The sequence below is a fragment of the Gopherus evgoodei genome, chromosome 6, assembly GCF_007399415.2.
Source record: "Gopherus evgoodei ecotype Sinaloan lineage chromosome 6, rGopEvg1_v1.p, whole genome shotgun sequence".
NCBI lineage: Eukaryota > Metazoa > Chordata > Testudines > Testudinidae > Gopherus > Gopherus evgoodei.
Window position 1 is genome coordinate 86,721,770 of NC_044327.1, and position 27,991 is coordinate 86,749,760.

At 39.4% G+C, this 27,991-nt stretch overlaps 1 protein-coding gene across 6 annotated transcripts in view; it reads left to right on the top strand.

The window, feature by feature from the left end:
• FCHO2 (FCH and mu domain containing endocytic adaptor 2) overlaps window positions 1-27,991 on the top strand; it is a 245,273-nt gene that overhangs the window by 21,649 nt on the left and 195,633 nt on the right. For all 6 annotated transcript variants that reach the window (XM_030567793.1, XM_030567794.1, XM_030567796.1 and 3 more), the window contains exon 2: window positions 14,851-14,942. In XM_030567793.1, coding sequence (XP_030423653.1) covers window positions 14,851-14,942 — 92 coding nt within the window. The remainder of the gene's footprint in view (window positions 1-14,850; window positions 14,943-27,991) is intronic.

Genomic DNA, 27,991 nt, shown 5'->3' on the forward strand with positions numbered 1-27,991 from the left:
TTATGAAGGCAGAACGTCCACCAAGAGGCATAAATACCTGTACAGCCACCCTAACCCTAACTCACTGGTGGTCAAGTTGGTCAACCACAGGGAGAGGCAGGGCCAACCAGCTCCTACTCTGAAAAATAAAGACTCAAGGTGGCTGGACTTATTTGGGAGAAAGAGATTTATTCGTCCTGAAGCTTCCAGTTAAGGGTGGCAAACCATCAGGCCCTTCTGGGACAGTATGAGTTCAGTTTGTGGTGCTCTCTTTCCAAATTTGAGGTCTTCCTCCAGAAACGTGACAAGAAGGAGTTCAAGGCTCTGGTACAGGAGGGTACAGCGGCTGCCAGGGCGACCTTGCAGGCAGCATCGGATGCCACGGATACGGCTGCAAGGTCTGTGGCCTCCATGGTGTCCAAGAGGAGGGCTTTGTTGCTTCTGCTGTCGGGGCTATCCAGCGAGGCACAGAATTCCTTGCAGGAACTTCCGTTCGATGGCACGGCCCTGTTTGCAGAACCGAGGGACGTGAAATTGCGTGGCTTGAAAGATTCCCGCACACCACTTACGACACTTGGGCTCTTTGTCCTGGCTCCAGCCAAGACCAAGTTTAAGCCTCAGCAGGCTCCCACCCAGGCCACCCAATCTAAATATGAGCCCCCTTATAAAAAGTGATGGGACTGTAAAACACCTGCAGCGGCAGTCCCTGTCTGCCCCCCAGCCTGGCCAACGGGTGGGGAAATGTCAGTTTTGATGGGATGCCTGGGGGTAACTTACCAGTTCATACCAGGGATCCACCCGCAATAAAGCTTCCCTTCTCCATCCAGTTGTGTGCTTTTCTCCCTGAGAGGTTGCAGCTGACCTCGGACTGTTGGGTCCTCAACACCGTCTCCCAGGGCTACACCCTCCAGTTTACCTCTACCCCACCTAACCACCGTCCATTGTCATCACTCCTGGAGGACCCCTCTCATCAGGCCCTGCTCAAGCAGGAGGTGGGGAGCTCCTTGGCCTAGGAGTGGTGAAAGTAGTACCAGCACAGTTCAGACATGAGTACTACTCCTGTTATTTCCTTATCCTGAAGGCCAAGGAGAGGGTCCTCAGGCCCATCTTGGACCTGCAAGGCCTGAACCAGTACATGGTAAAGCTCAAGTTTCGCTTGGTCTCTCTGGTCTCCATCATCCCCCTCCCTGTATCCCAGGGACTGGTATGCTGTCCTCGATCTACAGGACACATTCTTCCACATTCATATTTTCAAGGGACACAGGCGTTTTCTCCATTTCATGGCTGGGCAGGAACACTACCAATTCATAGTCCTCCCATTTGGCCTGTCCCAGGATATTCACAAAGTGCATGTCTGTGGTGGCAGCCTACCTCAGATGAGATAGGGGAAGATCTGAACCCAATGACAACAACTGGCTGGTCAAGGGCAACTCCACGTCTCAGATGCGGGATCAAGTTGCGCTCCCCCTATCCATGTGTGCAACCCTGGGCCTGTTGGTAAACGACACCAAGTCCACGTTAATCCCAGTGCAGCACATAGAGTTTATCAGGGCAGTCCTGGACACGATGTTGGCTAGGGCCTCCCTCCCACTGCATAGATTCGAGACCATGAAGGGGCTCATCGACACAGTCACTAAGTTCCCTGTGACCACAGCCAGAGCATGCCTGCAGCTCCTTTGGTCACATGTTGGCTTGCACATATGTGCTTTGCCACGCCAGGCTCAGGATGAGGCCCCTCCAGCTCTGATTGGCTGCAGTATTTTCCCAGTCCAGAGACAGGATGGAAAAAGTCCTCCTTGTGCCCAAACTGGTGATAACCTCCCTACAATGCTGGTCCTCCCCAGGGAACATGCTTCACAGGGTCCTGTTCAGGGGCAGGCCCCCATCTGTGGAGCTGATGTCTGATGCGTTGGACCTGGGGTGGGGAGTCCATGTGGGGAACGTTCAGATCCAAGGTCTGTGGTCCATGCAGGACCTTGCCCTGCATATAAACGTCAAGGAGCTCAGGGTGGTCTGGCTGGCATGCGTGGCCTTCTGCTCACTCCTGGAGGGCAGAATGATCAGGGTTCTCACGGACAATACAGCCTCAATGTTTTACATCAGCAGTCAAGGCGGGGTCCACTGCTCTGCCAGGAAACCCTCAGGCTGTGGGACTTCTGTATAGCCCACGACATTTGCCTACAAGCCCACCACTTACCAGGTGCCCGGAACTCGCAGGCGGATCGTCTGAGCCGAGACTTCTCCTCTCAGCATGAATGGTCACTACACCCAGAGGTGGTGCACAGGATTTTCCAAGAATGGGGAACTCCCCAGGTGGACCTATTCGCAACTCGACAGAACCGCCAGTGTCCTCGTTTCTGCTTCAGGGGTTGGGCGTGGGCGCCATCTCCAATGCCTTCCTCCTATTCTGGTCGGGCCAGCTTCCCTATGCCTTCCACCCCAATCCCACTGATTAGCAATGTCTTGGAGAAGATAAAAACGGACAGGGCCCAGGTCCTCCTGATTGCCCCCAGCATGGCCAGGGCAACATTGGTATGGAACTCTCACAAGGCTGGAAGTCGCCTTGCCGTGGCTGTTGTAGTCCCGCCCCCAGACCTGCTCTCCCAGCACCAGGGCCGCCATCTCCACCTCAACCTAGTGGCACTCCATCTCACAGCATGGCTGTTCAGTGGTTAGGCCAGGAAGAAAGAACGTGTTCAGAAGGGGTTCAACGCATCCTTCTGGAAAGCAGATGGCCCTCCACATGCCGGGCCTACCTGGTGAAGTCTCAATTTTCCCAGCGGGCAGCCGGTCAGGGCATTTCACCCGTGGCTGTTTCTATCCAATTCATTTTAGACTATCTCCTTCACCTTAGAGCCCAAGGCCTAGCACCCTCATCCATCAAGGTGCACTTGGTGGCCATGTCAGCCTTCAACCAGCCAGTGCAGAGGCACATGGTATTCTCCTATGCTATGACTGGCCAATTCCTTAAGGGATTGGATCGTCTCTTCCCATATGTCAGGTCCCACTCGGGGCCTAAACTTGGTTCTGCTCCGGTTGTTGGATCCTCCATTTGAGCTGTTAGCTATGTGCTTCTGGTCACACCTCACTTGGAAGGCAGCCTTCCTGGTGGCGATCACATCAGCTAGACAAGTCTTGAGCTCAGAGCCCTGACCTCCGAGCCCCTGTACACGGTGTTCTATAAGGATAAGGTCCAGCTCTGACCACATCCTTCGTTCCTCCCCAAGGTGGTCTCTATCTACCACATGAGTCAGAACATCTTCCTGCTGGTGCTCTGTGTGAGACTGGCTCTGGCCTTTTATCTGGAGCAGACTAAGCTGTTTGGGAAGTCCTCGCAGCTCTTCATCACCTCAGCCGAACGCACGAGAGGTTGCCCGATCCCACATCAGCGGCTCTCCAACTGGATTGCCTTGTGTATTCATACGTGTTATGACCTGGCAAGAATCCCCCACCTCTGATCATGAGGGTATACTCGACTAGGGCGCAGGCCTCGTCGGCTTCCTTTTTAGCCCATGTTCCCATTCAGGACATTTGTAGGGATGTCACATAGTCTTCAGTACACACATTCACCTCGCATTATACGATTGTCTCCCAAACCAGGGAGGATGCTGGGTTCAGCATGGCTGTACTCTATCCTGAGTGTCTGTGAACTCCTACCCACCTCTAATGGATATAGTTTGGAATCACCTATTGCGGAATGCACTTGAGCAATCACTCGAAGAAGAAAAGACAATTACCTTTTCCGTAACTGTTCTTCGAGATATGTTGCTCGTGTCCATTCCACATCCCGCCCTCCTTCCCCTCTGTTGGAGTTGTCTGGCAAGAAGGAACTGAGGGTGGGGGGAGCACACAGTGCCCCTTTACCATGCTATAGAGGCACCACTCTACAGGTTGCTGGGGCGCTCCCCTATGGGTATTAAGGGGAAAAACTTCCAGCACCAGTGCACATGGGGAGCACGCACGTCTGTTGTGGAATGGACACAAGCAACACATCTTTTCCGTAACAGGGGTTCAAGATAACTGTCTTTTTCTGCCAGACTGATATGCAAGAAACAGCTGATGACAGCTAGAACAATGTTATGCATGTTGGGACTGATGGCCGCAAATTAATTTTTTAAAACCTATGGCACATCGCTTCACAAGGCAACCTCGTTCGACCCTGAGATCCCAGTGGAAGCAAGAAATTTGGGTGCTTACATCACATGCAGTTAACAGATGACAATCAACTCAATCTGCATTTGGGAATAGACTTCCCTATTTCTCTTGTCCAAACTGTAGTAACCACAAATGTATCAGGGAAAGAGAGCCTATGCTCAGAGGCTCCACATCAAAGGACTTGGTGTATTCAGGAAAAACAATTACACAATGTTTTGGACAGGAGGGTAGTCCTGGATGCATTCAGAACTTTCATATTACTGTTATCCCAAAAGGTGGTATGGTTGATAAGTCCTATTGGGCCACTATTTTATATAAAACAGGGACATGCTAGATCCCCTCAGGGTCAGAAAGCCTTGCTTATATAGGAGTGGTTGCAGGATTAGGAGTTTTTTTCAATAAATTCTTCCAGTGAACATTCTGGAATAGAAAGCTACTTATCTTCGTACAGCACCGAGAAAAAGCTCCATTAGCAAGATATCCATTGTAGAAGTAGGCTCTTGTAGTTGTCTTGGAGCCCAGGAACAATACAGGTTTGATAATCCTAACAATCCTGTACTGGCCCAGTCAGGTAGGGTTCTGAATGCCATTGTAGGTGGCCAAAGCCAGTTCCATCAGGCTGAGAATCGGGACTCAGATCTTCATACTGACTGGGATACCTTGCTCTGTCCCATCTCAAGAGACCTTCCTTAACAGCCTGGCTCCTGACAGAATAAGGAGCTTGTAGCCATGGTGATCTTCAAGAATATACTTTGTTTCTGATGTTTTTTTGGAAATCGTCTACCAGAAGGACCTACACTTCCAATTGGAAGAGTTTGTAACGTGTCTCAAATTTAAAACAAAAAACCCTTTTAAGTTTACTTTTAAAACTTTTGAGGCCTGATTCTCCTTACACCAATTTTACACTAATACCACTTGATTTCAATGTAGTCACCTGATTTATATCAATGTGAGTGAAATAAGTTAGTTCATTGGTATATTAATAAACCTTAATGAACAGCATATTTTACTGAGTTTGTGGAGGAGGAATTGGTTTTAAAATAAGTTATGAATATTTGAAAGTACAGGCATGAGCATGCACAGTTTTTTTAAATATGGAGATATATACCTATCTCATAGGACTGGAAGGGACCTTTAAAGGTCATCAAGTCCAGCCCCCTTCCTTCACTTGCAGGGCCAAGTACCATCCCTGACAGATTTTTGCCCCAGATCCCTAAATGGCCCCCTCAGAGATTGAACTCACAACCCTGGGTTTAGCAGGCCAATGCTCAAACCACTAAGCTATCCCTCCCCCTAAAGTTTAAAGTTCCAAAGAGAAACATTCAAAAGTCAGTAAATCTCATGTTAAAAGTTGTTCCAGGAAGGAAATTTCTGCTACAGATATATTGTTTTCTGCTCCTCTTCTACTTGTTAAATGTAAACCTAATCATCCAGTTAATGTATTCCTTAAAATACACATACTTTGGAATATGAGTTAGCAGTGCTGGGGCAATTGTAAATCTTAGAGTTACCTGTTTTTATGTTTGTTTGATCTGACAACCTTATCTTTGCATTTAATTCTGGAGTTTTGCACTTAATACTAAAAATGAGCTCTTTAGAGTTGACCAGAGCCCCAACAAAAAGAGGCAAATATTCTTAGTCTTTTTTTGTGATGAATGTGGAAGAGTAATTTTAATATGAACACAATTAGTTGTTCCTTTTCTTATGTATATGGAAGCAACTCTAGTTTCTATTTTTTGTTCACCTTTTGCATGCACACACAATAATTAACGTTTCTCAAAAGGCTGGCTTTTTGTTTTTAAGGTAGTGAACTGTCTGTCATAGGTGTGACGAGAAGTTAAGTAATACCTTTTATTGAATCAACCTCTGTTGGTGAGAGAGACAAGTTCTTCTTCTGTGTGGCTCGAAAGCTTTCCTATCTCACCAACTGAAGTTGGTCCAATAAAAGATATTACCTCATCCACTTTGTTTCTCTAATATCCTGCCACTGACGTGGCTATACACTGTCATATGTGTCTCATATATGCCTTAAGAAGCTGAAAGTTTGGAAGTGTGGTCATGGATGCTGAATTTGATCTGTTGGGTCAGCTTCACCTTGTGGGCTTCTGCAGGTTTCACCCTTTATTTTGAAAAGCTTTTCAAAATCAGCCCATAGTTGTTTAGTTTTACCAGTAGCCTCCTGTAGAGTAGATTCCACTGAAACATTCAAGAATGACAACTTGACAGATAACCAGTAATATAGGCACTGCATTTTCAAATACATTTTAGGGTTAATGTGTGAGAATGTGAATGAGTATTCTAGAATTTCACTTCTTTTGTTGATAAAGAAGGAAATATCTGGTCATGGCACTACTTGGGACGGCATGATGGGTCTTGCACCATCTCTATAGAGTTGTAGTTCTTGTAATAAATGGAGTATTGACCAAGAACATAAGGACCATAATTCATTATAATGTGGTATGTGACCTCCAAATGATTGCTGCTGTTTCATTTATAACTTTGTGTCTTAATTAAAATGTTTCTATAATGGTTTCTTGTTCAAAAAGGGTGGGTACAAAGGCACATCAATTAAAATGAGTGATGATTTGAAAACAGGAAATTATCCAAATTTCATTTAATACGAATTCAAAGTTAGAGACCTAACCTTTTTATGGATTAAAATAAAATCCTGTTAAGTCTGAGGACTTTTTCCATCTGTAGTTTTTGAATAAGCCTGTTTGCCTGTTTCCTAGAGAGTGTTGGGGTTTTTTAGGCTGAAACAAGTCCTATTTAAATTGTGTATCATAACAATATTTTTCAAATTACTTTATCACATTACTGTCAGGGAATGGAGCAGTTTGCTATCTGAATTTTTGATAGATTCTAAGCAAAGTATATAAACTCAGAAGATACCAATTAGCTAATACAGCTTAGATAACATTGCATAATTGACTTGTCAGAAGTTTATCATCTTACCTATCCTTGAGGGACAAGACAATGTATGTTCTAAATTTCTATAATCAAAAACGGTTTGATCATGGACAGAAAGGACTGCTGCTTTGGATCTGCACGTATTTACTGTTAGTAGCTCATCTGCTGAGTTTTGCTGATTAAAATAGTGTTGATCGCTGCTTTTCCCATTAAATGTAAGACAGTATCTGTCTTGTCTAGTGCAGGAAAATTCAGGATAAACTTGAGGTAGTACATTTTACACACACTTATGGTAGGAGCTAGGTCTGTATTTTTGTTTTATGCTAATAGACTGTTAAGATTTTGGTCCAAAGTAGACAGTCCTTGTACTTTATGCTACTGGATTAAAAATGTAGGAAATCAGTACTGCTGCAGATGAACCAAGTTAATTCGGGCTACTATACCAAATATAAGCTTTAAATTCAAATTTGCTACATATAAAACATGAGAATTTCTTCTTGGAAATTTCAAGATGTATTACGGTAGTTCAACAAAACAGAGAGTTCCTGTAATCGGTTTCCTGTTACGTACAGGTTGTGGAAAAACTGAATTCAGACTCAAGAATTGCTGACAGGGCTACTTCATTTCCATGAGAACATTTGTACATTTGTTTAGTTGCTGATGAAGGGAAATTGAAACGAAACATCATCTAAAGGTCAGCTACCTTCACTTTCTATGACCCTTACTTTTTTGTATGCGTAGTTGGGGTCAATAATATCCTTACATAGGCCTATTTAATAGAAGTATTTATGGATACTGGAAGCCTCATTTTCTCTTTGCCCTGCTCTCTCTCCTGGCATCTGAGAAGGACCCCCTTTATGACAGTGTGAGAGGGGCAGTATCAGTATGAAGCCCAGCTACTGAAGAGAAAATCTTCAATGCTCATGGGAGGAAAAGAAAGCAATACCAGAAGTCCTAATTAGCCAGTGATGATTGTGTATGGATGGGTTCAAACACACAAAACTGACACAATCCCCATCCAACAGATACATTTTACCCCATAGATGTTCACAAAGCAGTCCTTCAAAATGAGGTGAGGAGTGTTGGGACTAGCCTCTCCACATTATAGCAGAGGGTGGTAACTGTTGCTGAAAGAAACTGGAAGGTCTGAATCCTTAAGTACATACATACTATTCTTACAGAAAAATAATTGACCAGGTATTATTATTTTATCATTGGTGGTTATTGGTTAATATAATAATAAAAGCATCCTGATTGGTTATACCACAGTGTTTTAATATCATGTGTTGCAAAGCGCCACAGGAGACACATTAAAGAGCCACTTGCAGCTCAGGAGTCTGAGTGTCACTACCCTAGACAGAATTTTAAGAAACTTTCCACTCTAACAAATTAAGGCACGTCGCATGCACCAGATCAGTGTGCCTCTCCAGCTGCCAGAGAATTGTCTCATGCTACTAGCCCTGAACATATTATCAGAGGAAGGATCTTAAGAGACATATTGGACCTCAGGAGATGGATCTTGAGCCAGATGATCAAACCTCATCTGATGAGAATATTTGAGTTTCCTCTGCTGCCACCTCCCTGAGAAGATGTGATTCAGTTCCATGAGCTGGTAGAGAGAATGGCCTGCACACTGAAAATTCTATCTATGTCAGTGGAAGAAGTATCTCATTTCGTATCTGACTTTTTGGGGTGTCCTTCCAAGGGTAAAATCACTCTCCTTGTACAAATGGGGGTACAAACACAGCTGGTTGTAGTACAGTGCCTAGCACACAGGGGTCCTGGTCTGATAGGTGTTGTGATGTAACTACTGATGGTACGGTGCTACTACTACTCTACTAGTATGTGGCTGAATCCTGCCTCTGGACAGGTTATCTCCAAAAAAGGCCAATGGTCTCTACCAGTTGAGGGTTTTTCCTGTTTCATATTCACCTTGTTCCTAATGCACTAGCTGCCACTGTTGCTCTCCAGAGAATAAGAGGAGGGATGGGCTCATTTCACCCCATTGAACAAGAAGTTAAAAAGCTAGATGCCCAGGGAAGAAAGATCTTTTCTTCAGCTTCACTGGGCATTAAAGTATATAATTAGCTAGCTGTAGTGTCCAGATACCAGTACTGTCTGTGGAAGAAGATGGCTATATTTGATAAATCCATACCTGAGGAGCAAAAGAAACTGGTCAAAACTTTTGTTTCTGAGGACTGGTTAGTAGCCAGACATGCATTAAGAGCTTCCTTTGACTCCTCGGATGCAGCTTTTAGGATAGCTTCAGTTATCACCTTGAGGTGCCATTTATGGATCTGGTCATCTGGTCTGCCTCCTGAAGCAAGAACCCAAGTGGAAGGCCTTCCATTTGAGGATGATGAATTCCTTAGTGTTAGAGCTGATATGCAAAAACCAGAGGGTACTAGAGCTATGGCTGTAAACCCTCAAGATCTGTCAGTCACTTCGAAGATTCGGCGTTCCTATTTGCAGATCCCCAGGACAGCCTATTTTCTTAGTTTTCAGCCTATTTTGCTCCCAAAAGATTAAATCAGCAATAGCTGAAAAGAAAAATTTACATGTCTCCCCCAAAAGGGGAACTGGCTACATCCTCACCTTCTTAGCAGAGATATTTGAGAGCCTCAAACCAGCTGTGAGTCATTTACCTACTGCCTAGCTCTCCTCCTCCCTTTGGAAAACCAACTTTTCCACTCCTTCAACTTCTGGTGAGTGCCATCATTGCAGACACAGAGGGATTCAGGAAGTCATTCAGAGGGGTTTCTTCGTTCAATTTGACATCCGCTTCCTCCCAGTCCCTCCTTCAGGGATCCCTATCACCAGTATCTGCTAAGAACAGAAGTCTGCTCACTATTGGAGGTAGGTGTCATAGAAGAAGCCTCCCCCCCCCCCCCCAAAAGAAAATGGAAAAGGGATTCTATTCCATATTTCTGGGGATGAAAGTCTTCTACTCATTCTAGATCTGTGAAAGCTCACTTCAGCAACCTGGTAATTCATGGACATTGGAACTCCTGGGGAAAGAATATGCATATGAACATATTAGAACTGAGAGCAGTTTGGCATTCTCTCAAGTTCTTTCTCCCACATCTGCAAGACAAAGTGATACAAGTAGGTCAGATAATATGACAGCAATGTTCTAGGTCAGCAAACGAGGAGCTCATTTTAGACAGCTGTGCAAGGAAGCTGTGGAATTGTGGAACTGGTGTATTCATCATGACATTTATCCCATAAAGCAAGTCAGCAGCCCATGGATCTTTTGAGCAGGAATAGAAGACAGCAGCACAAATAGTCACTTGAAGAATTCAGTAGTAATGAAATATTCTCTTTGGGAGTATCCATAGATAGATCTGCTTGCAATGAAATGCAATTCAAAACGTCCAAAGTTTTGTTTTAGGGCAGAAGCAGACATTCTGTAAGTGTTGTAAGTAAGACCACAAGAAGTAATTCTTCCGCTCTACTCCATGCTGGTTAGGCCTCAGCTGGAGCAATGTGTCCAGTTCTGGGCACCACATTTCAGGAAAGATGTGGACAAATTGGAGACGGTCCAGTGAAAAGCAGCAAAAATAGGTTTGTTTTCTAGACCTTTACTCATGAGGGAAGATTGGAAAAAATTGGGTTTGTTTAGTCTGGAGAAGAGAAGACTGAGAAGGGACTTGAAAACTGTTACAAGGAGGAGGGAGAAAAATTGTTGTTCTTAACCTCTGAGGATAGGACAAGACGCAATTGGCTTAAATTGCAACAAGGGAGATTTAGTTTGGACATTAGGAGAAACTTCCTGTCAGGGTATTTAAGCACTGGAATAAATTGCCTAGAGAGGTTGTGGAATCTCCATCATTGACGATTTTTAAGAGCAGGTTAGACACAACTCCATCAGGAATGGTCTAGATAATACTTAGTCCTGCCATGAGTGCAGGGGACTGAACCTGATGACCTCTTGATCTCTTCCAGTCCTATGATTCTACGATTCTGTCCATATGAGTTGCATTTATGTTCTAGTGGGAAATAGATTTTCTCTATGGTGTTCCCTATCTGTACTCATTCAAAGTATTATAAAGAAAATAAGAACAAGGTCAGAATATTTTGACTTCCCTAGCTTGGGCAAGACAGAAATGGCTTACAGACCAGCTATCCAAAATAATGTTTGTCTATCAGTAACCACAGATTTCCTGACCCATTTGAGTGGCTGGATTTACTTCCCAGAACCACACTCTTGATAGCATGGACCATGGGACCTTGAAACGTCTCATTTTATTTGAATTCAACAGATTTTACTAAATTCCAGTAACAATCAACCTGCGGCTGCTATGACCACAAATGGAAAAAGTATTCTATTTGGGCAGATAATATTAAGAGATCCAGCATCAGCCTCCTCTATTCAGTCCCTTCTAGAGTATCTGCTTCATTTTAATCCATTAGGAGACTATCATTCGTTAAAGTACACTTAGCTATTTCTGTGCACCAGGTACTAACTGATAAGACTGTATTTACTCATGGCACAGCTGAGAGATTCATGGAGGAATTAATGAACATTTTATCATCCAGTCAACCTACACTGAGAATGGATCTTACAAGATGGCTTGAGTTAAATTGAAAGTGGGTTTATTCACTGCTGTAAAAAATTTTCAACTATTTTCCTAAGGAAAGGTTCATTTTCAGGTGTTGGTATAACCATTAAAACATGTTGATTTGCAAATAAATATAGCCTTTACACTAAATTTGGTAAGTTTTATTAGCTAAGAAGATGCACTTTAGTTTTGCAAATGTATTTAACCAATTACGGACGCTTCCCAACTTACGCAAGGCGTTCCATTCTGGAATACCTTGCGTAAGTCGAAAACGTATACCCAACCATTATGCGCAAACGCCCCCCCCCTCAGATTTCTAGCTTACGGAACTTTTTCTGTAAGTGCGGATTTGTTTAAGTTGTTTGCGTAACCTGGGGGGCATCTGTGTGTAGCTTTAACATACATTTATTCAGTATCCTCGTTTTTACATTTTATTGTGTTTGAAAATCCTGAATATTTCTTACGATGTGATTTTGTACTTTTGTCAAGCTGCATTTGAGTGGGAATTGGAAATTGTATTGTTAAATGTGAAGGGAATTAAGGTCTTAAAGTATAGAAAAAGTTGAGAACCACCACATTATGAAAAGTAAAGGGAATAACTTCTAACATTAAAGTTCAAAAGTGGTGTGTTTCAAGATATTTAGAAATATGTTAGTGTGTGAATTGTGGAGTTTGTGGGGACTGTGTTGGTTTAGCTTGGGGAGACCAAATAGAGGTGAAGAAAATAGAACAGCATTTTATAAAGGGAACATTTAAAAATGTTTCCTCTGCAAAAATTAATGGTTTACTTCAACATATGTATAGAAGATTCTGTTGTCCTCTGAAGAGTTATTGTGCCCAAATTTGGAAACTAAATTCTCATGAAAATATAAATAGTAATTTTAGTTCTGTAGTAAGTTTAGTAGTCATCTATTGTTGAGCCAGTATGCAAGGACTGTTTTATAGCTTTACGTTGGTCTACATTTTAGATGCGCAAAGCAAAGCAGTGGGATAACTGAGAAGGGGAGTAGGTATTGATTTGGCTACGGTTAGCGTTTGCATATAGTCTGTCTAGAGTAAATAAATACAGTTCTGGTTTCTGCTCACCTTGATTTGCCAATTATGGGCTCTTTGATGTTAAGGTATTTTCTGATTTTTGTCCCTGCGTATGCAGTACTAAGAATTTTCTTGCATTGAGTTTGGTAACATTGGCCTTAACTGTTGGTTGAGCCAAGACTTCTCATTTCATTTTTTTCAGTTGGAGTTAGACCAGTAGCTGAAACAAAAAGACTACACAAATAAAGTGGAAAGACTTAAATCTGTTAGCCAAACAAGTTATATTTTTCTATTAATCAGATTTTTCTGTTCCTTTTTTCTGAGCTATGAGCTCCAGGAAACTTTGCGCCATCAACACTACTACGCTAGTGTTAAAATTTTAAAAAATGTTAATCCATTTATAGTTTTCTGTGCTTAAATATATGCAAGATAGTCCATTTACATACCTGTAAAAAGACTAAATTGGTACAGACGTGTGTATGTAACTACAGCTAATTCAATCTGCAACTTGCTGATCTTTATATTCACCTTTTTTGAACATTGTGATGAATGGTAACCAGAAAATTAAAATAAGATTAATACTCTTAATGTTTGGAACCAGTAAAGCAAAAAAACCCAAAATTACTGTGAGGTAGATCAGTGATACTCAGACTGAGGCTCAGAAGCCACAAATAGCTCTTGAATGTGTCTCCTGTGGCTCTTGGCAGCACATGATATTAAAACACTGTGTGATTTAATTATTAACTAATCTAAGTTACTAACCAGTCAAGATGCTTTTACCGTGTTATTAATCAATTGTAGTTGATAAAATAATAATACTTGGTCAGTCATTTTGCTGTGAGAATAATATACTATATACACTAAATCTTTCCCTGTCACACTGGTTTTAAATATAAATATATAGTACTATAGTAAATGAAACGGTGAATTCACATTACTGTGGCTCTTTTGGGAAATGTTGATCGCTAATTTAGCTACTGAGGTCTCCATATCACTGAGATAGATGTATGAAGGTGGTCCAGTTCAGATTGCTATTATATTCCGTTGTTTAATAGTTATATAGAACACCTTTTAAGTATGCTTGGTGCATTATGAAGACAACTGTCCATGCCACTTAGTGCTCTAAAATCTAAATATTGCAAATATAATTGATAGGCAAAGGGGGATTGTAGGGGATGGAAAAGAGAGATTAATGGTTTTAACCATTTTACCAAATATTATAGAGGGAGATATGATAAAATTTGGCACGGGCCTGAATTTGAGGAAAGAAGAATGTGAAAAGTGAGTTTAAGTGACCAAGAGCACTGTGGACTGGTTAGTAGTGATGGAAAAGAGGGAAAGGGTAGATAGTCCAGAAGGAAAGAGAAGTTCAGTGTTTGACAAGTTTGTTTTGAGAACAGTGGTGTTGAGACATCCATGAGGAAATATCAGAAAGACAGGAAGATGGATGAGTCTGGAAAGAATGGGAGAGTTTGGATTGGAGAGAGAGATTTAAGTAACCAACACAGAGATAGTAACACACCATCGGAGTATATTAGGTCATTCAGGGAGTGTGTGAGGAAAAAGAAGAGAAGATGAAGGACAGACTTTTGGGGAACAACAACAGAGATGGAGGGTCAGGGAGAAAGAATGCAGCACTGAAGGAGTACCTTGCAATGTGTGGGAAGTTAGGAAGGCGAGGGTAGTATTACAGAAGCCCAAAGAAAAGAGGGTCTTTGATGTAGCATAGAAAATGTGCATATGAAAGAGTGGCCATGATGTGGCAAGGCGTTCATTTGTGACTACTGAGTTAATTGTTTGCAGTGTTTTTGTAGCTGTGTTTGTCCCATCATACTAGAGAGACAAGACGGGTGAGGTGGTAATTTTTTATTAGACTCATGGCTTTGGAGCAGAGCCTGGAGCTGGAGCACGGAGCAGTGGAGCTGCAGGTTTTTGCCTGGAGCTGGAGCCGAGTCTGAGCACAGCTCCAAATCCCTGATTAGACCAACTTCTGCTGGTGAAAAAGACAAGCTTTCAAGCTACAAAGAGCTCTTCTGAAGGACAGCTGAAGGACACCTACCTTGTCTCTCTATTGGGTTAATTGTAAATTGAGTGGTTAGGAAATAAGTTGAGCTGGAGCAGATCAAGAAAGCAGTAGTTGTATAATTTTTTTAATAAGTTGTGCTTCATAGTTTTGATTAAACTATAAAGTCTTTTTATTAATCTTTAGGGGGAAAGGAACAATGGCTTTGATGTCCTCTATCATAACATGAAACATGGACACCTATCAACAAAAGATCTAGCAGATTTTATAAGAGAAAGGTAAGTATTTACCTTACTATTCCTGAATCTTAGCACACCTGTGTGTGTTTACTTTAGAAAGTTTGATTACGTAATGTGATGGTATGTGTATATATATATTTTTTATGGCTTTCACAGGCTCTGCTATATTTTTCACCCCTTTCAAGGTTCTTTAGGCATACTCCGTTTGCTTACAAACACATGTTGTCTCTTGCGCTTCAGTTATTAGTTCATTTCTGTTTTGCGGATTTGATTTAGCTGACATTTGCCTTAGTGAGCTAAGAAGGGTAGAGAGAGAGATGCCAGAATATTCAGTATCAATAGTCAACTGTTTAAACTTTTTTTTTAGTGTACTGTTATTTAATTGTTTGAAGAAAACCATTTATTTCTTTTCTTAGGCAGTAAAAACAATTTTCGTTCTAGAAAGATTAGCGTGATCATTGTGCATAAAGCGAGAACAAAGACACCCCCAGGCTCCAGTATAATACCTTGTAAAATGAAATTTTCAAATTTAAAAAAACAGCAGAAAAAAGAGACTGGGAATGAAAATAGAGTAAATGGGGATGTGAGAAAAGAATATAACCAATATATACTGTATTTTCAGAATTGGCAGGAGTGAGCTGCAGGACTAGCAACGTGATACTTAGGCCAACAAAATGTGGGTGTCATATTTGTACATGATCAAGGGTAAATGCTCAGCAAAGACATAATGCAGACCAGCTTTTTTTATCATATCTTCCACCATTAATGGTACTCGTAGCAAAGAGGTTTTTTTTGTTCTTGCTTATACACATAGTGTAGAGCACAAACTAGAATTTTATAATTCAGATTGTTTATCAAATGACTTTAGAAAAGAGCTCTTAATAATATAGATTTAATACTGTAACTTACACAAGGGCACATTTTTATTGGACAAGTATAAATTTGTGGAACTCTTACTCTAAGTCTTTTGGGTTTTTTTAGAGTACTTTAAAACTTAAGGGACTTGACATTTAAGGACAATTTTTTGTTTTTAAAAAAGTAAATATGTGAATTCTCCAAGGAATATTAGACTTCATTGAAAGTTTTGTATAAGTAAGTATTGCAGGTTTAGGACCGTCAACAAAAATTGACCCATATAATTTCAAGATATAGCTAAAGGAAGTTTAAAACTCTAAGGATTTTATTGTAGTTTGATAATGTAAAGAAGGAAAACACAAATTGTGGAAAATGATTGATTTGATCATTTTCACGATTTCTCATACACTCATAAGAATATAATCATTAGAGGCATTCACTTCCCAGATATTTCTTTAATTAATCTTAGTTTTAACCAAAATTGAGATTCATTTGAGCATTCATTCTTAGGTGAAAATTCAATAGAAGAGGAGCTAGATTTCATTGTAAAATCAAGGTCGACACAAGGGAAAGTGAGTCTTGCTGTTCTCCAAAAGCCCATCTCAACACACACACTTCTGGAACAAAGGAAAGTTTCAAATTGAAAAAATAACTTCATTTTGTATGAAATTAGGTTTTTAATTATGAAATTAGAAGCAGGGAAAAAAACATAGTGCCTGAGAGAATTAGGGTGATGGTTAAAGAAAATTACCTACTGTCTGCTGTGTCCAATCAGTGCTAATTCATGACTGCTAATCTGATTTAAATTGGTGTCTTGGAGAAATATTGAGTAATTGGTCAGAAACAGCATAAATCTAGCTGAGACTGGTAATTCTATCAGATTCAAAAAATTTGAAAGAAAAGTTTTACATTTTTAAATACCCACCTAAGCTATTTGTCAGTAATCTTTGACTAGCCTAACTCATGAAATGGTAGTGGAACAGGAAACAACATAGAAGCATCCACCTGATTCAATTAATTTGTTGTTCGTTAATTTCTAAAATTTCTATAGCTTATCTAATAGTATAACAAGCAATGTAAGTCATCATAGTAGTACAAATAATTATCAGTAATCACCCTTGATTGATACCTCACTAAACAAAATTATCTACAAAATGCTATAAAAGTGCATTGACGTTTTCTTACCCTTTTTTCTGTTAATATAGGAAGGAAAATGGGAAAGAGAGGTCTCTAACTGTCAGCTTCCGGATGAGTAGGAGAGATGTATAATTGTCACAAAAGCAGCATATCCCTGCTTCAGTGTTTTGAATTGTAAATGTTCAAGAGGGATTGTTTAAAGTGTGTTTTTAAAAAAACCTATCATATAGCTACGTTTTATCTCTAAATTTGGCACCGAAATGCAGTCCTTTGAAGACAAGTTAAATCAATGCCGTGTGTAATCCAAAACTGTTGATGTGCAATCCATTCTTATCACAGAATTGTGCTCTAGAATCTAAGTCTCTGGTTTTTTTAAATAAATAAATAAATAAGCCATTATGGTTTACAAAAACAAAAAACCCCAAAAACAAAGCATTCAGATTTAGAAGGTTTTCTTGAAGTGTAAGTTGATGCATTGTTGTCTTTTTGAGTTTGGAGTCAATAGTTCCGCCATGCAAATTGTCCCTATTCAGTGGAGTGTTGGTACTGAAACCTAATGACTATTAAATGTCAGTATTAATATATTAAATTGCTAAATGTTTTAGGTGTCCCTTTCAGTTAATGTACCTATCTCACGAATTCAAACTAGGTCCCATATCTTCCCAAGTACCAAAAGCGCTGAAAGTTCCTTACCAAGCTGCCAAAACTTCCAAATTCCCATGACATCTTGTGCAATGAAACCTTTTTTGTTGTCACGGAAAAGATCTGTGGCACATAGAAAACATACAGATTAAAATAAATTGAACTTAATAATTGATTACATGAATGATGTTGTATTGATATTCAGTTCCATTTTAAACTGGATAAAAACCTCCAATTTTGAGCTTACTTAAAGGCACCACAGTCATGTTATTCTGCGCCATTGGAATATTATAGAAGCTGGATGCCCTTTCTACAGAATTTAGGTTTATGGTGCTGTGGATTATGCCGTGCTTTTGCTATATTAAGATCCTTACAGCACTCAGAGCAGCAAGAATCTGAAATATTAATATTTTTAAAATCAAACTCTTTAAATTACTTTTTTATTGCATTTAGTGTCCACATTTCAGTATGTTCTGTCCAAATATATATGAGAAAACAGTCCCCAAAGACATTATAATATAAGAAAACAAAGAACATGCCAAGGGAAGTGGAAGAGGTATAAAAATATATACTTTGAGGATCGCTGATATTTATTGTTTGAAACAGTGGCTCTCAACCTTTCCAGACTACTGTACCCTTTCAGGAGTCTTGATTTGTCTTGCGTGCCGCCAAGTTACACCTCACTTAAAAATGACTAGTTTACAAAATCAGACATAAAAATACAAAAGTGTCACTGCACACTGTTACTGACAAATTGCTTATTTTCTCCTTTTTACAACATAATTATAAAATCGATTGGAGTATAAATATTGTGCTTACATTTCAGTGTATAGCATATACAGCAGTATAAACGAGTTGTATAAAATTGTAGTTTGTTCTGACTTTACCAGTACTTTCATGTAGCCTGTTGTAAAACTAGGCAAATATCTAGATGAGTTGATGTACCCCCTGGAAGGCCTCTGTGTACCCTGAGGGGTACACATACCCCTGGTTGAGAACCAGTCATTTAAAGTGAACTCCTCTCTACCTAAAACATAATTTCTTGTAGGTATCATGGTAGAAATGAGGAGAGCTTGAAATAGGGTGATGTTTACAAGAGATATTCCATGTATAAAGTCATTTTAGAAGAAAGTGCAAAATCAATTTTAGGAAAAGACGTTAAATTGGGTTAGGTTAAAGTTGGTGTCACTGGCAATGATGTGGGAATACAATAAAAGATGCATAGATAGGTAAAGGGGGCAGACATGCAGAGGCCGTTGAGGTGAAAGAGTAACATGTCTGAAGTGATGAGGAAGGATGACCTTAGCAGTTAAATTTTGAGTGAAGTATAGGAGAGGGAGTAATGTGGGTGTCAGGACAGAGAAGAGGAAGTTACAATGATCAAGTCAGGATACACAGGCCTGAATATTGTGTCATCCTTAACTTCACTTTATTGTGCTCAGATATTTCAATATTACAAGCTGGAATGGTGTCAAGTATCAGAGGAGTAGCTGTGTTAGTCTGTATCCACAAAAACAACAAGGAGTCTGCTGGCACCTTAAATCTATTAGTCCTGACTCCTCGTTAATCTGGAATGGACATTCTATGATTTTCTATTAAAATGCTACAAAAAATAATGTACAGTCTCATTTAAATTGAGTACACATTTTCTTTTATTGTATATTTGCAATTATTGACCCACCTATTGAGTTCATCTTTACCCAGACCTTCTCTGAGATTACCCAGTCTATCCTCCCATATGACTCCTTTGGTTTCTGAAAAGTTAATATTTGGGAAGATGAGGATGGTTTATGAAGTTGTCAGTATTCTTTTGGGAAGACAATTATCTCAAGATTTTATTTCAGGATAGTTTCTGCTGTTGAAATAGAATGGTCTCCTTCATCAGTCTTCCTCTATAATATCATATTTGTTGCAACCAGAGTTAAATGGGTTTGGCGCTAAACACCTTTGGATTGACAGGATGCAGTGAATGTACAAAAGTCTGGTCTTAGTTATTTGCCTATTATGTTTACTTCCACTTATTATGATGATCTGTTACCCTTTTAAATGCCAGTTGCTCTTTTTAAAAATAAATTTGATTGGTTCACAGTAATTATTTGTATAGGAAGTATCCAAAATACTTAAAGCATTTTCTTGAGGTTTCTAGGACTCGTGGCTTCCTACATTTACATAACATTATTTGCCAGACTTGAGTTAGATCTTTTTACATGATGAAACCCCTTAGTATTGAATAGAGTGTGAGAATGCCTGCAAAGATGTTTTATTCAGTATCTTGTTGTGGTACTGACAGATTTCTCAGGCAATGCATGGTGAGCTCATCCAGACCATCTAACAGTGCACAGTTTCTGGAATTTTGAAGGGTTTGAGTTGCACAGAAATATATTGGGTCTGAAGGCAGTTCTGTTGGCTCCCCTTCAGGAGGCCCAGTGACGTTATTGACTGGGAATGTGTTTATTTGTGTTTGGCTAAACGGAATTAACCAGGGAACTGATTTTTATTTTATATTTGAATTTAAACATAAAATTAGTATAGGGATTTACAAGAATAAAAATGAAAACTGAAATAGAGCTACATGTCTTTTAAAACAAAGTAGGCAAAAGGATATTAAGCAGAAGAAAAAAACATTTAGAAAAGAGCAAAGTTAGATTTAAATCAATTAGAAATAACCAGAAGCAGAGTTGCTTTATTTTTTAAATTAGAAATAGCTATGGGTTAAAAATAGCAGTGTTTACATAAAAAACAGGTTAGGCAAGGTCTAATTAAATTAAACAGTTTTTCTTTACTTTTTGATCAAATTCGGCTCAGGTACGTTAGCCTTTGCAGATGCATCATCTAATCACTGTTTTCCTCCTCCCACTCTCGCTGTTTGTTACTCATTTGTTGAAACTTGTCTTATATTGGATTGTAAGCTCTTTGGGGAGGGGACTTTGTTGTACATGCATTTGTACAGTTCCTATTGCAATGGAGCCTTGATTCTGATTTGAAGCTTGTAACTTTCGAAAACCCCGCCACCCCCCCCCAAAAAAAAAAAAAAAATCTGTGCTGTCCTTGAGTACTGTCAGGCTTAATCTGGCAACTGGCTCATTTTACCATCTTCCAGCAGAAGGATTTTCTGCTTGTACCCAGGAGTTGTATAAATAAATCATTGTTTGTGTACAAACTTATGACATTTTATGCATAATGGTACTTGAAGGTCTCAGATGTGCTTCAGTCTTCATTGAACAAATTCCATCAGATTTAGAGTTTCCATCTCTAGACAATGCCACCTGGAACTCTACTGACATAGTTACACAGCATTACTTTGACTAGACAGTTAGATCAGGCATCTGTTTTGAGGAAGCTGCTCTAATTTAATTAACCCTACTCAGACCCGCTGTTTTGCAGGATTGTTACTGCTAGTTACAAATTGCTAGTTACTGCTAGTTCCCAAGATTCGGATTTATATTGACAATAATTAGTTCAGAGCAGTATAGATTTGCTCCCTTCACCTTCATTATTTGAGTCTTTGCTAAAGTTTTAGTGAGTGAAAGGAATTGAAGGACAGCCCTAAAGTGGATTACTTCTTTCCTGGGCAGTCATAGGATCATAGGCATGTAGGGCTGGAAGAGACCTTGAGAGATCACCTAGTCCAGCTCCCTGCACTGAAGCATGACTAAGTATACTTAAACCATCTGTGACAGGTGTTTGTCTATTCTTTAAACCTCCAATAACTGAGATTCCACAGCCTCCCTTGGAAGTTATTTGCAATTGATCACTGTCCTCTTTATAACAGCCCTTAACATATTTGAACACTGTTATTAGATCCCCATTGTCTTTTCTCAAGACTTAAACGTGCCCAGTTTTTTAACCTTTCCTCACAAGTCAGGTTTTTCTAAACTTTGTACCATTTGTCTTGCTTTCCTCTAGACTCTTTCCACTTTGTTCACTTCTTTCTTATAGTGTGGTGCCCAAAACTGGATACATTACCCCAGCTGAGGCCACACCAATGCATAGTAGAGTGGCACAGTTACCTCCCAAGTCAAACATAGGACAGTCCTGTTAATACGCCTCAGAATGGTATTAGCCTTTTTTGCAACTGCATCACATATTTAACTTGTATTCAATTTGTGATTCATTATAACCCCCAAATCCTTGCCAGAAATATTACTACCTAACCAATTATTCCCAATTGTGTAGCAGTGCATTTATTTTTCCTTTCTAAATATGGTGCTTTTCACTTTCTTTACTGAATTTCATCTTATTGATTTCAGACTATTTCTCCAAGTTATCAAGCTCATTTGGAATTCCAGTCCTGTCTTCCAAAGTTTTTATTATCACTTCCAGATTGATACTATCCACAGATTTGATAAGCATACTCTCCACTCCATTATTGAAGTCATTAATGGAAATATTGACCAGTACTGGACCCTGGACAGATCCCTGTGGGATTCCATTAGATATGTTCTTCCAGTTTGTCAGTGAACCATTGACAGCTACTCCTTGAGTACAGTCTTTCAGCCAAATGTGCCCCCCCAGTTTATAGTAATTTCACCTGGGCCCCATTTGTCTAGTTTGCTTAGGAAAATGTCATATGGGACTGAGTCAAAATACTTACTAAAATCAAGATATATCTTATCTGCGGATTACCTCTCCCCATCCACTAGGCCAGTAATCTTATGAAAGAAGATTAGATTGGTTTGTGTGACTTGTTGACAAATCCATGTTGTCTCTAATTAGCATCCTGCTGTTCTCTACTTGCTTACAAATTGATTCCTTAATAATTTGTGTCTTTCTTTCTCTTTCCAGGTATTGAAGTTAGGTTGACTGGTCTATAATTACCCAGATTCTTTGTTTCTCTTTTTTGAGGATAAGCACTGTTTGTTGTTCTCCAGTCCTATGGGACCTCATCTGTCTTCCATGAGTTCTTGAAGATAATTGCTAACACTTCTGAAATTGCTTCACCTAATTCCTTAAATGTCCTAAAATGAATTTCATTATGCACTACCGACTTGAATACCATCTAATTCACTGAAATTTTCTGTAATATGTGCTTTTTTCCTAATTTGGCTTGGATTCCTTCTCCCTTATTTTTATATTAATTGTGTTTAAGCTCAGGGTGGATAAAAATCACTGATTTAAAAATCAGATTTTTTTTAATTTAAATCAGATTTTTTTGATAAAATGCTTTTTGAGGGAAAAACCTATCTAAAGATAGTTTTAATTAAGATACATTATAGCACAAAGATATCTCATCATGGAATAGAGATTATAAATTGTAATTCTACAGTATGAAACAATATATTCATGTAATGTTTAAGAAAAGTTTTGTAAATGAGTTCCAATAGTTCATGGATTAGGGACCCAATTTTATGAAGTTCCAGGGGCTTCTGTATAGATTATTTAGGTTAATCTTTGTGTCTACTCAATGGGACTCAATATCTTCTAGACTGAGCACTATCAGAGATGCTTAGTTTTGCAGTTCTCAAACGGTGGATTTGTGTCTCCAGAGGTAACATGCTTGTTAACTGCAAAAATATTTTTAAATAAATAAATGATGTATAGAGGTGAGAAATAACCAGGGGCGGCTCCAGGCACTAGCACAGCAAGCCCATGCCGGGGCGGCGTGCCGGTCACCCTGAGAGCGGCAGTCAGGCAGGCTTCAGCAGCATGCCAGCGGCTTCAGCGGCAATTCGGCGGCGGGTACGCTGAAGGCGCGGCACCAGCAGATCTCCTGCAGAAACGCTGCCAAATCTGCGTGACCAATGGACCGCCCGCAGGTGTGCCACTGAAGGCTGCCTGACTGCCATGGTTGGTAATAACAGACTTCCACCCTATTGTCCTTCTGCAAATTTGTGTACACAGAGGCCATCCCTTACCTCTCTCTAAAAGTGCAAAGTTTCAAAAAATTCAGTGAAGGTTGTTGGGGGCAGAATAGATCTGGACAAGGAGAAGTCTGGAGGTAAATGTGAGAAGGGAAGAACAGGCAGTAGAAACAAAAGTGAAACTGTTTGAGCAGCATATTCCAGAAATCTTGAGGTCTTTCTGAGTGTGGCCTTCATTGATTTGAGATCTACCATGCCGTTCTCTCGCTAGAATGGAAAACCTATAATGATTGCAGGCTGTAAAAGAGACGCAATTTGGGCATAAGAACCATTCAAGAAATATGTGTGTGCTGATGATGCTTTAAAGAAAGTCACACCAGTGAACTGGAGGAAGACACTTAAGCACTTGAATTCAGAGACTGTTGAAGTGATAATCTCACTTTTAACAGCAGTAGCTTCTGCTAGCATAGAAATAATATTTTCTTCCTTTGGACTAATTCATTCCAAACTGAGAAATCATTTGGGACCTGAAAAAGCAGGAAAGCTTGTTTTTCTTTTCCAGATTATGAACAAACAGGAAAATGAAGGTGAAGATGACTGAGTTAGCTGCAGAAGCCAATATTTTAAGTTTCTCATATTGACCTGGGTGACATAGTGGATTTAGTTTTAGTTGGTTTTTTCTTAAATTCAAAATTTTAACTGTTTTAGATAAAAACAATTTTAACAAAAACCAAACTGATTTTTAAAAACTTGAATGTTTAACTACATTCAAAAATTCATTTACTTGTTTTGTTAAAATATTATATGTTTGCTGTTGAAGAAAAAAATCCAGAATATATAATGTTGTTTTAGTTAAATAAAACAATTTAAATATCTGTCTGGTGGTGATCTCCTCCTAATAAAGCATGGCAAGAAAATCCTCCATATATTAATGATTAACCTGTTGAACTGGAGATAGTTCACCTCCCAGTGACTTCATAAATATCTGCTTCAGTTACCTTTGGTAAATGAAATAGCCATTCATTTTCTGATATAGCTGTAAAACTAATCTGAAAAGTTTTCAAAATAAATCACTTAAATGTGTAGTGTGTACCTTCTAAAAATGAAACCTACATCTGTGCCTGAGTTGTGAAGAATATGTATTATGATTATAACAACCAACAAGAATGCACTTTTGTGTAGACATTAACTATTAAATAGTCTTCCTGACTAGTGATTTAAATCAAATTTGATTTAAATCAAATCTATCCTGGTTAAGCTTCAGGTTACAGGTAACCTTTTTAGTGATGACTGAAGGGAAAATAGGCATTAAACATCTCAGCTGTCTTGAAGTTATTAGCTCTCCTTCTGTGCTAAATGGTGGACTTATGTTGTCCTTCATCTTTTTCTTGCCTCTAATGTACATATAGAACTTTATCTTATTGCCTTTTATGTTCATTGCTAGGTGTAAATCATTTTGTGTCTTAGCCTTTTTTATTTTGTACCTACATACATGAGGTATTCTTTTATACTCATCCGAAGCAATCTGTTCATGTTTCCACTTTTTGTAGGATTTCTTTATTATTTTCAGGTCATTAAAGGGCTCCTGATGAAACTATATTGGTCTCATGCTATTATTCCAATCTTTCCTCCTAATCAGACTAGTTTGCTATTGCATCTGTACTGTTGTTATCGACCTGCTCCTGTTTTTGTGGTCTATGGTAGACATCTACTTTGACATAATCCTTCTTCCCCTCACTCCTCTCTTGCTTTTATTTTTACCCAGAGACTTTCAACTGGTCTGCCTCTGATCTCCTTCTGGGACTCAGAACAAGTGTATATATTCTTGATAGATAATGCAACACCTCCTTCCTTTTTTCCCTTCCCTGGCCTTCTGGAACAAGCTATACCTCCGTATACCAATATTTCAGTCATGAGATTTATCCCACCAACTCTGTAATGCCAGTTGTCATAATTTTATTTTACAATCTTATGTTGTAATATTTCCGTTTCTTCCTTTTTATTCTCCATAGGCTTGCATTTGTGTATAAGTATCTAAGATATTGAGCAGATACCCCCACTGTTACCCCTCTTGTTGCTCCTGTGAGCCTATTGTAATTCTTCATTTTCCCTCAGTGTCTATCCCTCTGTTAAGGTCACCTTTTTTATACCTGTTTGTGGGCATTTGTTACCTGACTGCTTTGGACATACTTTAAAAACATCCTCGTTATGTTGGTGAGTTGGTACTCTTCTTTCCACTGAAACTTAGGGCTCCTCACTCTATTCTGGCTCAGTTTCCTAGTAGAAGTTTTGCTCTGAAAGGGATGAAAAGCAATGAAAAGGTGGGCTGCCCTACAATTTTTCCTCTTTGAAAACCCCCGGTTTAACTATTGGGGATACATTGTAGATGAGCTATGTGACTGCTTGGATTGTGTTTGTATACATTTTTGTATACATTAACAACTAATTTATGTGAACACAAGCAGCCACCTTACTGGTACCTAAAACTCAGTTTAAACCCTGCTGGACCACAACATGCATTGCACCTTGAAGTCAGTAAACTTACTCAGAGCAGCTGTTAGAGTGAATTTCACAGGAAGGAACCTTTGCTGGAAAAGCCATAGAGAGCCATCTGAAGAAATCAACAGTTGTGCCACATCGAATCTTAAATGTGCAGCAGATTGGGAGAGGCACTATCTCAAATAAATGGATCCCAGATCATTCAGGTCTTTATAGAATGTAGCCAGCAAATCAGATTGCACCAGGAAGCAAATAGGTACGGTTAATGGAGAGCATGAAGTGAAAATGTTACATGTTCATGGTGGTGGAAAGCTGCAGTATCCTGCACCAAGTAGGATTTTATGGTAATATTTGTGGGCATCCTCAAGTCAGGTACATTACAGAGAGCCAGCCTCATGGTGACAAAGTCATAGATAAAAGGCTAGCAAGGTCTGAACTGGAGAAGAGACCACAAACTTTTGGTCCGTCTTGTGTAAAATAAGGCACCGAGCCACGGTTATAACCTGACAAATCTAGGAAATAATATATGATGATTATAATAAGTGTGTGTGAGAGACATAAAAATACATAAACACACATTTTAATTGTCTTTGGGCAGATCTTCATGTAAAAAGGTGCAGTGCTTCAGTGAAGATGCTGCTATGCTGATGGGAGAGCTTCTCCCGTTGGCATAGTTTATTCACCTCCGTGAGAGGTGGTAGCTATGTTGATAGGAGAAGCCCTTCTGTGGACATAACACTATCTACATTGGGGGTTAGGTTGGTATAACTGCGTCTTTCAAGGGTGTAGATTTTTCCTGCCCCTGAGCAACATAGTTATACTGATGTAAGTTTATACCACATTACAAAGGCCAGGTCTACACTATAATCAAGGACAAATTGTTCAGCCATACAATTAATAGAAGAGCAGAAACATCAAAAAGGAGGAGAAAGGAAAATGTGAATGCATAAACAATCAAATATTAAGCTGGCAAATTTCTAGTACATAAAATTTTCAGATTTCATGAAAATATACTACTTTGTGTTTCCCTGGTGACATCAGGTAACATTAACTTGGAGACCCTTAAAAAGTAAAAAAGAATTTTTTGAAATAAACTATCATGTTTGTAAGTGGAAAGCCTTTTCTATCACTGTAGTTTCAAATTTGCTCGTTTAAATTTCTTCTTAATAAACGCACAAAGTAATAAAATGATGATCTCTTGAAGCCTCTTCCTTTAAAATGACAATTCAAGCCCTTACTCATAGTAGTGTTTTTCTTCGAAAGATATCTGCAGATCTGTTTTTAATGTTCCAGTGATGCCTCTTAAAATGTTCTACAGATCTTGCATTTTTTTAAATCTGAGGTAAAACATCAAGTTTTTGACCTATTGTTTTGTCTGAATTATAAAATGTATTTAATGTAGCTCCTTCCCTATCAGAATTAAATAAAAACTGAGTCCAGCATTTAGGCTGGATCTTTGTTTTGGAGGGTAAGGATGAGACAGAGGGGAACTCATATATGGAGTCTTCTCCTCCCTAGTCATCTTACTGGGAGTTGAATAAATTGATCTTCATGCTCTCTGGTGAAATTTCTTAAGTGATTACTTCTTTCTGTGTATCATATTACCAAAGGAAATAGCTTTGCCTAGAAATTCCCATTACAAGGGAAAATCAGAAACCACCCTTCAGCAATGAGCAGCTATAATCAAGACAAGTGGGTTGGAAAATTCTATAATCTTCCCCCACAACATTTCAAGATTTTAACAATTGATCTAATAAGTAGGAAAATAAAATGTCAGTTCTTATGAGGCTTACTTGGTTTCAAAAGAGATTAACTCACTAAATGAGGAAAAATGAAGGTGGAAAAAATTCAATATGTGCAGATGAGCTTCTCCAAAAATATTTCTCAGGTCATTCAAACAAAAGCACTCTGAATACCATTATGACATTATTCCTACCATGCTGTTACTCCAACCCCAATCAACACGTAAAATCACAGTATGCCATTGTAGCAGTTCAGAGGGATCTTAAAAGATGAGCTAGTTCTTAGAATTTCTCTTTTAAATACCTTTTTAGTGCAACTTCATCAATTAATGTGTGATTGCTTTGTTTATTTTTAATATTTGTGTATTTGAATGTCATTTAATATCTTGTAAAAGCATGTGTTACAATTGCA